The sequence below is a fragment of the Urtica dioica genome, chromosome 6 (assembly GCF_054948205.1).
Source record: "Urtica dioica subsp. dioica isolate 48M chromosome 6, U.dioica_male_clone48M_v1_H2, whole genome shotgun sequence".
Lineage (NCBI taxonomy): Eukaryota > Viridiplantae > Streptophyta > Magnoliopsida > Rosales > Urticaceae > Urtica > Urtica dioica.
Genome location: NC_142761.1, coordinates 973862 through 989693, shown reverse-complemented (window position 1 = coordinate 989693; position 15832 = coordinate 973862). Strand labels below are relative to the sequence as shown.

At 32.5% G+C, this 15832-nt stretch overlaps 2 protein-coding genes across 2 annotated transcripts; both read right to left on the bottom strand.

Annotated features, from left to right (window-relative positions):
- Nucleotides 1-3212: 3212 nt before the first annotated feature.
- Nucleotides 3213-5726, bottom strand: LOC149392706 (uncharacterized). Its single transcript, XM_089616802.1, has 3 exons — nucleotides 5466-5726; nucleotides 4805-4934; nucleotides 3213-3985 (listed from the first exon to the last, which is right to left on the bottom strand). Exons 1-3 carry the CDS (start codon nucleotides 5596-5598, stop codon nucleotides 3313-3315), a joined length of 936 nt encoding a protein of 311 aa, XP_089472928.1. The 5' UTR covers nucleotides 5599-5726; the 3' UTR covers nucleotides 3213-3312.
- A 4433-nt stretch (nucleotides 5727-10159) lies between these two features.
- LOC149392705 (AMSH-like ubiquitin thioesterase 3) lies at nucleotides 10160-15523 on the bottom strand. Its single transcript, XM_089617474.1, has 14 exons — nucleotides 15279-15523; nucleotides 14810-14874; nucleotides 14629-14704; nucleotides 14361-14522; nucleotides 14072-14169; nucleotides 13482-13587; nucleotides 13335-13390; nucleotides 12919-13210; nucleotides 12265-12354; nucleotides 12060-12122; nucleotides 11836-11910; nucleotides 11506-11568; nucleotides 11012-11064; nucleotides 10160-10526 (listed from the first exon to the last, which is right to left on the bottom strand). The coding sequence occupies exons 1-14, from the start codon at nucleotides 15375-15377 to the stop codon at nucleotides 10352-10354; spliced, it is 1473 nt and encodes a 490-aa protein (XP_089473600.1). The 5' UTR covers nucleotides 15378-15523; the 3' UTR covers nucleotides 10160-10351.
- Nucleotides 15524-15832: the final 309 nt, after the last annotated feature.

Genomic DNA, 15832 nt, shown 5'->3' with positions numbered 1-15832 from the left:
CACCGTCGCCGAGAAGCTCGGAGGCTCGCTCCTCAATGCCGCCGTGTTCGTCGTCCTCGTCGCCGCCGTGACGTTCCTGATTCTTTGAGTGTTCTGGGTTATGAGGGTAATTTTTGAATGAAATTTCATTTGGGCTATTCTCTTAATTAATTCAAACTTGGGCTTCCCGTAACAAAGATGCGTTGATTGGATTAGTAGGCTAATTCACCCAAAGTTTAAGAACACTACTTGCGAAAAATCTACGCACGCAAGTGTACGTGTCACCCAAATCTTAACTTGTACAAGAAGTACATGTATCTATCCCACGACGACTAGTAATATTAACGAGTTAATCTATCTTATTTAACAATCGATTACAACGTAATTAAAAAGTGATTTTGATGAATAACAAAATTAATTAAAAAAACACAAAAGCAGTAAAATTACGAGAAACAAAGGGAAAACAATGGTTTTCACTGGAACTAACTAGGTTGGGGAGTGTACGAGAAATACGGGTATCGATCTCATGGAGATTAGATGTATTAACGATTAAATCTAACTTATTTGCGAATTCATTCCAATGTAATCAAATTTGATTTTGACGAATAACAAAATTAATTAAAAACAAAAAAGCAGTAAAATCATGAGAATCAACAAAGAGAATGCAAGTGTCACAATTTCACAGGCAATAACAAGGTTAAGGATTTTTTTTCGGGCTCGAAACAAACTAATCTACTTCTACGGTTGCTAATCTCACCCTATACAAATTATTCACTGGGTTGTCTTAAGTGTATTAACAAACCTATGTAATTGACGGATTTTCATCCTTTCGGCTTCTAATCATATTAAAACAATTAAACGCAATAAAAAAAATAAGATTTCAAACGATTACGCAATTGCCTATATTTTTCAGCTAACCTAGGTCAATGACAAAGACACGATTATTAATTGTCTCTCGAAAAATAAACAATTCTAATGGTGTGATCAAACACTAGAAAACATTAACCATAATTCGAATCAAACAAATCAATATAATTGTATTATTGAAATGAACAAGTAATTATTTAGTCTTAACGAATCCCCAATCATCATCAATCCCGGCTACATCGCAACCCTATAAAAGCCTAGCCTCCAATATCAAATTCATGACACACCAAATAATAATAATAGAAACAAGCATTGAAACTAAAAACAAACTCATATTAATTAGAATTGATGTTCAACAACAATCTAAAACAATAAGAGTAAATATAAAGAAAGAAGAAAAATAACAAGTGAGGTAGAGGTCGAGGCACTCGTCGCTTCGTCGATTCCGGCGAAGAACACTTTTTTCTTCTTTAAAAGCTCTCCAAAATAGTCAAATATAATATAAAAAACTAAAAACAAAGCTAAGAATGTGTTTTTAGCTTATAAAATTCATTTCGAATGGTATTGATGTTTTACGAGGCAATCTAGACCTTTGGATGGAATCCAATCGGCCAAAATTGCTGAAAAAGACCAAATTAAACATCAGACACAAGGTCATCGCGGCGCGGTCATGGCTTCACCACGCCGCACTCAAGAGACTTTTGAACGCGGAATATCACCACGGCGTGGGTTGACTTTTGTCTCCTTCGCCTAAAAATATTCGTAAGCCTTGTTTTGACCCCGAAGGCTCCTAAACAAATTCAACATGCTCAAATGAAGTCCTGGCACTCAATTTCACACTCACAACCTGAAATTTATCACAAATATTCAAAATAACCGTAAAAAAACACTCGATAACTAGCTAAGTTCAAGCCGAAGAATGAGAGATTCGTACATATAAAACGCACTTATTACTATTCTTGCGATAAAATACAAAAAATGCCTACCAAAAAAAATTACCACGTTATTTGTTATACAAATACTAATTTTACCGACAATAATTTATTGATACATCGGTTATTGATGGATTATTCTATAAATTAATGTAGTTAAAAGTACTATTCATCATATTCGAATAATACCTATTTGTCATTAGTGGTTCTTGACTCTAACCAAGAAGCAAATTGAAATATTGAGGATTGTATTTCTAATAAGAATAAATTAAAAGTAATATAGTTTAAGTACTACATATTGATGGTTTAGTAATTTTTAGCTCTAGACAAGAGGCAAATTGAAATATTGAGGATTGTTTTTCTAATAAAAATATACTACATTAAGTTTACAAAAAATTAGGTAAATAGTCAATTAAAACATTTGTAATTGTTATATTGTCAACGTTTCGTAAATCTTAGGTAAATAACCATTAAGATGACGTGACCTAATAAATGTAAGTGGTTATTTATCTAAGATTTCCGTCTGTAGATATATGAAAGTGACTATTTATCTAAGATTTACGAAACGTTGGCTATTTAGTAATGTAAAAATGTAAATATAACTTTTTACACCCTTAAGTTTATTAGCTATATAACGCATCAACATTGATAATACCATTTTTTTTTATGGGGAAGAATTTCAGGTGACTTCCAACTTGATAGCAATAGATACTGCAATTATAAATTTTAAATCTTGATTTGATGTGAGTAATGTTAATCATATTCAAGAAAAACATAAAAACTATTCAATAATTAATTTTTTGGAATATTCTTCTGAGGTTCTCACTGAAGAAGTAGTAAAAGATATTTGAGTTTGATTCTTTTGCAGCCAATAATGAAAAAAAAAAAAAAAAAAAAAAAAAACTGACATTTCCCAATGAATGTTGTGTCGGATATTCACCTACTTGATAATATTATAGTAATATTAATCATCATCGTCTTGTTTTCCTTCCATGAAAACCAAAATAAGCCATACGTTCTTGCATTGTCTCTCTAAAGTATGCATGGCTGTGATAAACTGAAGTAGATTTCTCACCGTGCAAAAACATGTATTTTGATTTTAACGCAACATGTATAATATAGAGAATAAAATTTAGTATAGCATCGATAAAAATGTCAATATTCATGAAGAACAACAAATATGATATGAACCCACAAAAAAAGGTCAAAACAGAGATCATCATCCCCATGAAAAAAAAGACATATTTAACTCACTAAACCAAGACTTCAAAGCAGAAAAAAAAAACACCGAATAGGAAAGTTACAACAGAAGTGTGTATCTATAGAAACCATTTCTCTGATCAGACTATCATTATATATAACCTTTATTTATTTTTAATTCTTCTATGTAAAACAGAAAAAAAAAAAGAAAAAAAAAAAAAGACTACTTGCTAGCTAGACTGAAACAGCTAATTAATAAACTTTGAAATAGAAAAAAAAAAAAAAAAAAAAAACCTGTTTTAAAGAGACCTGTTTTAAATATTTCTGAGCTGGATTATTTTTCCCACAAAGAAAACACTCTCTCATCACCACCTTCATAATCCATATTGAAGTCCCAAACTCCATTACTATTATTGACATAGCTTTGACTCTGATGAGTATATCCTTCCCAAGTCCAGTCAAACCACATCCCATCGTGATGATCATCATCAAACCCTAATAATGAGTTCATACCTAAAGAGTTTTCATGATTTTCCCTTTTCACTTCATGCTCTTTCACACCATTATTATTATTATTATTATTACTATTATCATCAGCTTCCAAGTCCACACAACCAATAAGCCTCTTCACAACTTCTGTGTCAAGCCACTCATTCTCAATATTATCCTCAGCCTTTGCTTGCGAGCCAAGCAACAACAAGTCCGTTGCGTTGCTCTTCTCTTCCTTGACTACCCGCTTTTTATCATTACCCTCCTGATCATGTGATGATGATGATAATGATGATAGTGATGACGATGATTCGGGGTTCGCTATTTTCGCTTTTTCGCTCTTTTTCGGGGATGACCGGATTTTCCGAGCGGACAGTTTCGCGATGATCGCCTCGCTCGATTCGTTGCAGAGCTGTGATTTTGTGAAGCTGTAGATTTTTCTGCTCAGATGAGAGTTCCAATAATTTTTTATCTCATTATCAGTTCTTCCGGGTAGTTGCTCGGCTATTAATGACCACCTTCAAGATAAAAAAAAAAATTATAAATTAAATATTTATAGATATATTTAATTAGTGAGACAAACTAGTTGTCCAATTGGTCATTCAATGCGCAGCAACATCAAAACCCCAATAATATGTCCAATCATATGTCCACAGAAATTTACTGGCTATTATTGAGGTTTACATATATGTGTGTGGATTTAAAGACTACTATAACGAACTAACTGTAGTGCATCTGAGAGTAAATTATAAATTATACTGAGCCATGTAGATCAAAGTTACAGTGAAAAAGATAAAATCAACATGAAATCAAAGACAGTTATTAATTGTGGTCCAAGGTAGCCATAAATTTGGAAATTATTATGTTTATGGCCACAGTTGGAGGAACGTATAACGGAAAATATTCCAGAAGATCACCACACATTTTTCATATATCATCACAGGCCATTATTATTGATTTCACCTTTGAATTATAAATGGCCAAAATACTACACCATTTAATATATGTATACAAAAAGATCACATAAACAAAACCATGAATATATATTTATTATTATATATATATATATATAATAAGTATAAATAAAGATCGTTTCTCTTAATAATAATGATGTATAATTTATTGGTCAATTAATTGATTTTGTTTTAGTTTACATAGGAGCTTTTCATATTATCGTCCGAGATATTTATTTTTTCATATTAGCCCCCAGACACACTAAGTGACTAGTTCGATCATAATTATAAAATATGTAAGACTTTGAATATAAATTATTTACCCAATACGTACGAGCTAGTACTATTAAGTTAATAATTTCTCAATAAATAAATAGAGATTACCTGTTACCCAAGGCATGGTGTAACTTGACAATGGTCTCTTCTTCTTCTGGAGTGATATTTCCTCTCTTCAAGTCAGCCCTCAGATAGTTTATCCACCTCAATCTGCAACTCTTTCCACACCTAAGCAATCCTATATAATATAATAGTAATAAAAATCACATATTACAGCACACATTCAAAATAATAACTTAAAAAAAAAATCATCTTTATACATTGTATTGTAAATGTTGCGAAAATAATAACCTCACTGCTCTGATACTGCTTTTTTTTTTTTTTTTTTTTTGGAAAATGATAATCCGACAAAAATAAAAAGAGAAAAATCAATGTGTATTTAGGGGCTGGGAAAAAAATTAAGTACCATTTATAGTGTTTTAATTTTTTTTACTACGGACATATAAAGAAAAATACTTAAAATATTACTCTGAATAATATAATGATTGACAAAGTTGTGTAAAATAAAAAAAAAAAAAATTGAAACACACTATCAAATAAAAGTAAAAAAAAAATGAATTTTTTTACCAAATGCTGCAAAAGAAAAAAATACTTCTTTGTTTGGAAAAATGATCATCCGGTAAGAAAAAAAAGAAAAGAAAAAAAAGAGAAAGGAATGAATGTGTATTTATATGTATACTATATGTATGTGAATTGAAAAAATATTTACCTGCATTCTTGGGCAAAGATCTCCAAGAGCCCTCGCCGTGAATTCGGATATAGTTTGTCAAGATTTCGTCTTCCTCGGCGGTCCATCTTCCTTTCTTCAATCCCATTTTCTCGCAACACGGTGCTCTTCCCATATTTTGATAAATATCGATGATCTTCGAAGAAAAAGAAAAAAAAGAAAGAGACAAGAGCTAGTACTATAGTACTATACTAGTTCAAGTACTTGTAGTTTGACAATAACAAAACAAAACAAAAAACTAAATAAATTGTATGACTGACTAAACTCTCAAGTTAGTGTTTTCACTTGTATATCACTATTGGGGTCCCCAAAAAAAAAACATGAAACTAGAGTTGGTTTTTTTTTTTCTTTGACGGTTGGTTTTGCTTATGGAGTGATTTGATGTGTTTCAGGTTTCCTAATATATATATACACATACAAATGTGTGTGTGTGTGTTAGGGTTTTGAATGGAAACAAACTTGGGTGGATAAAAAAAGGGATGAGAATGTCTTTGAGAATAAATGAAGAGATTTAATGCTATTGATCAGTTTTCTTTTCTTCTTTCTAACAACGATGATTGAGACTCATGCGAGAGAAAGAGAGAGAGACGAGAAAGAATGTTTGGGTTTGATATGTGAGAGATCCTTTTTTTTTCTTTTTTTTTTCCTCTGAATATATGGGAGACCTTAATATGGCCACGATATTCCTCAATATTTCACACTCTTAGTCTTATGACTCTTATCGCAATTTTTTTTTTTTGAAAAGAATCTTATCGCAATTCCTATACGTACGTCACTTCTTATTTATGTTTCTCATCTAACTCATTCACTATTGACTATAAGTACAAGAGTAATAATTTTACCAATAATAATTCTTTTTACCAATCTATCTCCTGTAACGTACAAAATATTTAACTTCGTTATTAACATTATATTTCAAGGTTTTTTGTAGAAGGAATCTGACGCGGATGTAGAATAATTCACTCATCATGGGATTGATATAACGAGTAATTCCATGGCCACGTCCAATTTCTTTAATTAAAAAACCTTGAAATATTACGTTAATAAAAACCTGGAAAGATAACAATCAGGGCTGACGGACTACAGTAGGGATGCCCAGACCACCTCCAATTTTTGGAAAATTAATTTCCTAAATACATTTATTAATATGATAAATTTTAAATGCCTTTAATTTTATAAAATTCTATAGCTACCTCATTTCTTTTATACAATTTCATATCCACCTCATTTGTTTTTATAAAATTTCATATTTACCTCATTTGGAATTTATAAAATTTCATATTTACCTCATTTGTTTATAAATAATTCTATAGCTTATATTTTGTGCACGTGTCTATTTTTATTTTTTTTTCTAATTGTGTATTTGTGGTTAAAAATTGCTCTTGTTCCTTCTTTACCTTCCATACATCTTTGTAATTTTTTTGTACGGCATCCTAAGTTTTTTTAAAAATATGTTTAGTTAGTGGTGTACTGCTTATATAATAATTATCCTATCTCTTGATTTATTCAATTTTATTTTTTTTAAGTTAAATAGTATAATGTATTTAGGGATACGTTTAGATTATAATTTAATTTAATTTAATATAATACACTATAAATCAGTTAAAAAAATTCCTATATAAATGTTTAGAATCTTAAAACAAAAAACAAAAAACAAAGACGCGCGTGTCGATTTATCAGCTAACTAAGTTTCCTCTGTCATCCTTAATAATTTATTGACTTTCAATTCCATGTTTATGATCTTATTAATCGCTAATAAAACGGCGACGCTAAATTAAATTAATATATATATATATATATATATATATATATATATATAAATAAGACTGCCACAAAAGAAGGCTTGGACCAATCATCCGTATCATTTGGAATTAAATTTCACTCAGTGTGTACGGTACTGTGCTCTCATAGTTACTACATATATTGAGTGAAAAAGATGACTTTTGTATCTGCCTAAATATCTATCTTTATCTATTTATTTCTTTTTACCATTGGTTGGAAATAGGAGTTAAGAGGTTAACTCGGATTATCAGTGGAATGTCAACGTCAACCTTTGCATGCATTAAATTTGGATCACATGCACTTGCTTTGGACATCAAATAAAAAGATGCTCTCCCAACTCTGAGAGAGAGAGAGAGAGAGAGAGAGAGAGAGAGAGAGAGAGAGAGAGAGAGAGAGAGAGAGAGTAAAGGCTTACCATACTGCTAATTAATTAATAACTTCAAGCCCATAATATTATATATATTGAAGAGCATTACACATTACAATACTAGTATCATTTATGGTTATGAAAGGAAATAGAAGCGTTCTTAGTTTTCCCTTCTTATTCGCAACCTTTAAACAATCATTTAGTGCATACTTGAAATCCTACCTAGTGCCTTTATGTCTATTACCCAAATTCCTAACGATAAATTTGGTAACAATTAAGGGGTTTTAATATGGTCTCACACAGTTGGCTTAACTATACCTTTGTTTTATATACATTGTCGCCCCAAAAAAAGAGTTGGCATATATAAACAATAGGTGACCCAATGAGTACCACATTACTCTCTATTCATATTAAACCTAATTTCAGCCTATCAATATTAGACAGAAAACCCTTTTTTAATATTGTCTTGGATAAGTTAATGTAATGATAATGATGATGAAATCATGGTACGACATATTATTTTCCTTTGTCATCGACTACTTTCTAATTCCTTAAGCTCTAATATAATATACAAGCCTTTAATCGGATTTTCAAAACTTTAATAGTGTAATACTTTCTTGGTGATTACCAATGTTAAAAGAGAAATTTAATAGAATATTTGTTGAAAAACTTGAAGTAAATTAGGTTTTCAAGTCAAAGACTCTTTGAAATTGAAAATAACTTTATAGCCACTAGCTATTTCATGACGTTATTTTTTTCTTTTCAATTTCATGCTTTATCAAACCTGTTCAATTAAACTAATTAATCGATATGAACAAATAGGAGTATTGTTTTCGTGATGTCTTTTAAGGTGTATTAACAAGTTATGAAACAATTTACCAGTTTAGTAGATTAGGCAAACTAAAATAAATTGTAGTAAAAAAGATAAGAAGATGGTAACCCAGTTCGACCAATCATGTCTACTTCTGGAAAGATGATACTCTTAGTGAAACGGAGAATTTCACTAGATGGTAGAATAAGTATTACAATGGACAATCATGAATGATCACATTTCAGGTTTCTTAAATTTTAAGACTACCCTAGTGCTTTCTAATCCAAGCTCTCATGTGTTTGATCCCCCCCTCACTTTCCACTCAATACACTCGTTTGAACAACGCTTATAAATATGCGTATTTTTACAATACTCGAAATATTCAAAACCAACTCTGTAAACAAGCTCCAACAAAAGCTGTTAAGAACAACAAAGTAAAATGCACACCAATGACAAAGTTTTCTGCGATGACGACTCTCACAAAATTTAAGTATGTAACCCTACCAAAGAGGGTAAACCATTCCTTACATATGACACATTCTCAGCTGTGTGTCATTGGCTAGGGTTTCTCGCACCTGGAGAAACTTCATTGGACGATCAGAAAAAGCGCGGAAGCAAATCAGACAAAAAAGTAGACTGCAAAAATTCCACGTCACAAATCCTGACGTGGAAAGTGAACCTAATGTCACCGCCTAGATGTTCCCAACATCTCTTTTAAGGTTTTGCCAATACAAAAAGAGTCAATTACCGAGTAACAAAAAGTTAAAACTCTAACAAAGTCAACGTTTTTTTTTTTTAATGTTGATGTTACAACTTACAACCTTTTGGGCATCACCAAAAATTAGTTATTAGGGAGTGAGTGCTCAAGAAATTATAAACCCATGTACTAAACTCATACTTTAGTGATATGGCACTCTCACGTGTCAATCCCATACTTAACATTTCTTTTCCTCCAAAACGATAATAGCTTTTGTGACAAAGGAGTCGTCATACAGTGCATCGCTTTATGATGACTTTCCTCATAAGGTATGACTAAAATGCTCGACCGATAGCATGCATTCATTAATATAAAAGTTCATTAGGTGGTTTTTTGTTTTTTGTATTTTAATGCACTGTATCATTAGTATAATAGTCTATGCAAAATAAAAATAAATTTTCTATACTAGGGTCCATTAGATTTACCAACCTAAGTAGAAAGACAAGTCTCCAAAAATGGAATATAGAAGTATAGTTAGTTAAATATTAATTTTTACACTATTAATTCATTAGCTACCATATGCCAAATATATATAAAACTTAGGAAAGAGACAAAAATTCATTAACCAAAATTTATGGCATGCTAGTACGTGCATGAGAATTGTGACACCAATTGAACGTGGTCCATCATATTGCTTTTGTGGTTGAGAATGACATATTACCACCAAAATATAACTTAACTAAGCCTTTCACCACCAAAATAAAAATCATTTAATTTGCTCAACCCTCCCAAAAATCCACATTTATAAAAGGGCAATTAAAGCAATGTCCTTTTTTTCCGTATTTTAGCCCCAACCAAATGGGTTGAAATTTCAACTCTATCCACGACGATACCATAATTTGTACATTTAGTGTAGAAAGACACGAGTCAACTCAAAGTTTGACAAAGTTATATATTATCTGTTATATTTCACCTATCAAATTTCAATATGATAGGGGAGTTTGAGCAAAGGCCATTTGGTAATACAAACTAATGGCTATACAGAACCAAAAAATAATAATAATATAAAGACAGAGTCCTTTGTCAGTTCATACTTCGTACAAATATATGGCCGTGTGTGAATGTATTTACTTTCTTCCTCAGAATAACCCTCATAAATAGGCTTCTTCTTACCTTTTTTTTTTTTACCGAATCGTAAAAAGAATAAAAAGTCACCGGAGATCAACGACTTCAAACTTGATTTTGGGGTTCATGAAAACATGGGAGCAATGCTCGTAAATCGATGTCCCGTCCAAAGGCTCCTCGTGGGGATGAAACCCGCGTTCTTGGCAGTTGCGAATTACGGAAACGCCACCAGGGTCGGACAAATGGAATATTCCGTGTGGGCTGTGCGGGAATAAGATTAGTTAGCATAAATAGTGGGTGATTTAATATTTCCCATATATATGGTCTGTAAAACTCTCACAATTAAAAACCTCTCATTGAATTCTTTATAAAAAAAAAAAAAAAAAAATAAATACCCTCTTATTGATTCTAACTAACAGGTTGTTCAGTCAAATTTAAAGTTTAAAAGTTTCTCCTATTTCTTTTCCAAGAAACCTATCCAAAGGGTCACTCACACAATAACTCCTAAATTTATGATTGATTGGCTATTCAAGGAATCAGATATAGCTTTTATGTTGGTTTAAACAAGTAGAAGAAAAAAACTACCATTGGAGGTAGGTTATATAAGAGAGACTGTTTGCAACCTAATTGAGGTGATACACAAAATAGACAAAGATAGCAAGTACATTCTTATAAATAAAAAAATCGGTTTTATCGATTGAAAATCTCAGTCCATATATAATATCAAGTGGAAATTCAATTTTTACCTGGCTGAATCTGTTGGGGCCATAACGATCGCAATTGCTTCTGGTAACATAATCTGAAGAAACAAAGAAAGTAGTTCCCTTTAGAAAATGACTGTGTGACATTGAAATTTCCATATCCAAAAAGAAATTAGGTACACTTATCATCAGAATTTGCAAGTGATTAGAAAGTTCCCAATTTTCGTACACGGTTAAATGAAAAGTTTCAATTTATTATTTAGTATTTTTTTTAACCGAAAACTTAATGTTAACAAAAATGTACCTTTATTAAGCAATTTTGGAATTAATTTTTTAAAACAAAATCGGTTAACCTCCACCAAAAGTTTTCAATTAAAGGTTAGATATCCTTAAACTGAAAATTCTGTAAAGTTTAACATCATGTGAATGATTATTGATTAGACTTGGTACAAAAGTAATAAATTACTTTAATTGGGCAATATGGCAGAACATGCACTTGATAGCCATCACTAAGCATAAATTTAGATGCAATAGATTACCTGGTATGAATAATGAGTGTGCAGATCAACCGATGACATAAAACAGGTCTGTGTTGGGTGTGTCTGAAAAATATATATCAAGTAACAATAATTAGCTTATAGAAGAGCAATAATGTACTAACATCGTAAAAAAAAAAACATTCAGTTACATGCAAATTGACAAGATTATAGAGATATATAATCTAGCATTAGTTACTCACTTTCATGCAAAATGACAAAATTCAGTTACATTCAGTCCTCATTCTCGAGTGAGCAATTAAGCATGTCAACAGTCTAATTCTAGCATTTCTAAGAGATACTTAAGTCGGGTCTCTAATTAGAAAGACTTACATGGATCCATCCAAGAGAAAAAAGAGATAATCTGTCTTGAATTTCAAATATTTCCTCCTCGTTCAATGTCTGACACTGAAACAGTGAAATAGAGGCAGAACTTGAGGAAAAAAAATTAAAACCCTCTATATCCCACGGAATCAATTTTGTTGGAAATGATACCGAAAAATATTTACTGTATAAGAAAATAGCAAAGCAAAGTTTAGGTGTGATTTTTTCCTTACCGAATCGGAAGTTGACTCTTGCTTTGGGACTATAAGTGTAGTGATGTGGAAAACCCTGTTTTTCTGCAGCCACGTCAAAATTACAATTACACTATTAACTTGGGCATGACTCTACCTCCGTGGTCCCAATCATCCTCAAATATCATACACTTTGAAGAAAAAAAAAATTACAAAAAGAAGTTAAATGAGTAAATTATTTTCTTACCAGTGAACCGGCAAGAATAGCACATGTTTCTAAGTTTCTTTCCGTATTAGCTCGAGCTAATCTCAGGAAGTCATCCATCAACCTAACAGGCTGCAGTGCATAAAGCAAGCAAGAATGGCACACAAAATCTTAGCAATGAACGGACAATTGTGTTACAATCTTTTATTTTTTGGATTAATTGATATTTAAAACAAAATACAATAGTCGATAACTAACATTCGAGAGGCCCGTTCTCTCCCACTAGGAACCATCCTCCTCACACTCAATGGCATAGCCAGGATTTGCAGGCACGGGGGGCAAATTTGTTAAATAATAATAAATAAAAATTAATTCCGAATTCTGTAGGGGCGGTGTAAGAATAAATAATTAATCAGGGGGCCGGGCACATATAAAAAATCATATAATTTTAGGCAAACATGTAAAAAATAGGTAAAATTTGGAGGTAACAATTTTAATCTGTGCTCTGCCAGTGCTCACACTAATCTCTCATACAATTTCCCTCCTTATATGCTAGCTAACTTCTAAGCATTCTATATTTAACGCCCTAATTATCTTTTATTATTATTATACCCTCAATATCTAGTTCCCAGCAACATGTCATGAAGATTATAAGCCATGTGTGATGTAGAGAAACGAAAAGAGTGAAGTGCTTACAACATGTAGATGTTGGAAAGAATCAAAATTTTCCGTCCCGTTCTGACAAGAATTTGCTGGACCGGGTCTCGGATCTGCAACTTTTGACGGATGAATTTGCGCAAGAACGGGCGGTGGGCAAGGCTGGTGGATATTGCTCAGCTGAAAAGACTCTTCCCTCGGCTCGTTGATCGATGATGGAAGACATAATTCTTCAGCTGGATTTTGCCATCGACCATCGTCTAAGGATAGTACCGAATCCATTGCATATTGAATTTCTTCTGATTTGACATCTTTTGCTGACTGGTTCAGGCTTTTCAAAGCATAGACCAGTATTGTAAGGGCTTGGTATGAGTTTTAGAAGCAGAATTAAGATGAAACATGTATAGATGAGTCCAAGGGAGAAGGTTTTGCTTTTTTTTTTTGGGAATCCTTACCCTGAATCTATGGGAATTTCAATTGTCGCTAAATCTGAACTGCTTGGATATTGGACCTATGTTGCAAAGGTTATTCCCTCATTCGTAAGGTCACAGAAATGAAGCATTAAAATAAATAAATAAATAAATCCCTGAATGAAACGATACCTTTATCTCTGCACTAGGTCCACGCCACTGGCTTCGGAAACCATTTGGACCCAAAAAAGAGTGTCTAGATAAAGTCTCTCTATTTGGGGGAGGTAGTTTAATAGCTCTGCACATTTCAGGAGAATCTTTTAGGTATACAAGGTTTGTAGAAACTGAACTCTGCGATCGTATAAACTTTACATTTCTTCGCATGGAAATAAAAACGGAGGTTTCTAGTCAAAGTTCTTCTTCAACAAAAGGTTAAGTGCAATGATGAGTAATTAAGGAAACAGTCCACTAGCATAAGCTTTAAAGCAGAGGAGACTTAATCTCATCTCTAATAAATTTAAAAGAAAAACACTAGCTCCCTCCAAATTATAATTTCAAAACTAAAAAGCATCACATTTTTTCTCTTCTTAGAACCTAGCATGATAAACTGTAAACGGTCAAAAGGTTGTCCAAAAATAGCATATTCACGTTTAATTCGAACCAGAATGGTCAAATTGTCAACAGAAAAGAAAAACCATCGTAATAACTTGAGCCATCTAGGAAATGAACTTCAAAAAGCTATGCTGCTCTTCTAAAAACTCTAGCATTGAATTGATACTCACAGCTTTTGGAAGTGCTTGTCAATTTGAATAGAACTGTCTGAGCCACGAGAATAATCATTGTTATACTTCAACAAAGACTGCGAGGCTTTGCTGCTAGGCTGGAGAGTAATAAACGAAGATAAAAGTTAAACTGACAAACAAATTTAAAAATAAAGAAAGAAATAAATGAGACAAAAAAAAAAAAAAAAAACAAGGGAAGATTATCATGGTAACATAAAAAAAATAAAAATAAAACACATATTTTATTAAATTTTCCTAGTCCAATTTTTCAGTAAAAAAATGTCAGTACCTGCTTAAGGTTTAAAGTGGGCAATCTTTTATCATCCGAAGGCCACGATAGAGATGTCTGAGAACTGAACGAATTCCTTTCTGAACCCTCGTTGAGTTCTCTCACTCGACGATCAACTTCGGGTTTTATAGATTCAAGCTCGTCAATTACAGTCAGTAGCTTCTGTAATAACCAAAACCGATACCCAAATCACGCCGTGTCACCAATCTCCTATCGAGCAATGCAATAAACAGAAACCGAAGGAAGAAAAATGAAAGGGTATTCGCACCTTCTTATATAACATCTTTTCTCTAGGAAGAATAATGTGGTAATCTCGGTGATACGATATAGTTTCGGACACCAAACTGTCGATGATAAAATAAAGCCGATATCCGGTAAGAAATATGATTTCCCGCCAATATTTAAAGTGCTGTTAAAACATCTAGGTTTTCCGATATATACATATATACCTTGAGAATCTAAGAAGCATGATATACAAATCCACGATATTGTTCTCTTCCTTGTATACTTTTGCCTGAACATAGGAAGTGAAAATTGAATAAACAAACTAAAAAACTGACTTAATTTCACACCTTGTGTAGATAAACACAGTGACCTATTTAAGCCATTCTTTTCCTTTGAACAAGACGTGTTCATCAATACACTGTCAAAAGTCCTGTTTCCTAACTAGCGGAGTTTTCACTCCAAAAACCTCTGAGAGCTCAACGGGAATCGCTAAATAGAAAGAAAATTAGGGTTTTAGAATTCCGATTGCCATAAACCACTCACTTTCACACGTATAGCACTAATCTTTCGATGAAACGTTTGAAAAAAAATTACGAATTTAATAGCCAGCACAAGAGCCGAGCTATAAAAAAATTTATGGAGGTTAATAAGTTCATAATCAGCGATTAGCAGAGATGAGCATGACTAATTAACCTGCTTGAGGAGATTATCGGCGATGCGATAGTAGAACCGGAGAGGCATTCGATTATCGACGTCAACTTTGCGAGCCATGGAATTCAAGTCGATCTTCATCTTCTCTCCCTGAGATTTCTCGGCGACGACCGATCGATCGATCGATGCTTGCTTGTGGATTAAGGAACGAAACTTCGTCGTTTTGGTTGGAATGTAACAGATTGCCCAAATGCTTTTGAGCTATGTCGACATGGTGGTGAAAGTGCAGAGAAGATGGTTCTGATTCTGTGCGGCTATGCCCACCATACAAATCAGTAAATGCTAGTGTCGTTGTCGTTTCCAAGAAAAAAACGACATTTTAACACAAACTTCTTAGTAATGCTAGTGTCGTTGTCGTTTCCAAGAAAAAAAACGACATTTTAACGCAAACTTGTTTAAGAGGTTTTTGAAAAACCTACACGATTGTCCTATTTATTTAAGGATAATTAGATGAGTATTTGAATAGCCCATCAACTAAAAAATAGCCAAAATTTTATTCTATGAAAAAAATAGTCCACCATATCAAAGTAAATTAA

What these genes read in the sequence shown, in the direction of transcription:
- LOC149392706 (XM_089616802.1), bottom strand. Translation starts at nt 5,598, where the DNA reads ATGGGAAGAGCACCGTGTTGCGAGAAAATGGGATTGAAGAAAGGAAGA. An exon ending in ATCTTTGCCCAAGAATGCAG is followed by an intron (nt 4,935 to 5,465) that starts GTAAATATTTTT and finishes TATATTATATAG; the next exon opens with GATTGCTTAGGTGTGGAAAG. An exon ending in CACCATGCCTTGGGTAACAG is followed by an intron (nt 3,986 to 4,804) that starts GTAATCTCTATT and finishes TTTATCTTGAAG; the next exon opens with GTGGTCATTAATAGCCGAGC.
- LOC149392705 (XM_089617474.1), bottom strand. Translation starts at nt 15,377, where the DNA reads ATGAAGATCGACTTGAATTCCATGGCTCGCAAAGTTGACGTCGATAAT. An exon ending in GACAAGCACTTCCAAAAGCT is followed by an intron (nt 13,588 to 14,071) that starts GTGAGTATCAAT and finishes TGAAATGTGCAG; the next exon opens with AGCTATTAAACTACCTCCCC. An exon ending in CTATTCTTGCCGGTTCACTG is followed by an intron (nt 12,123 to 12,264) that starts GTAAGAAAATAA and finishes ACGTGGCTGCAG; the next exon opens with AAAAACAGGGTTTTCCACAT.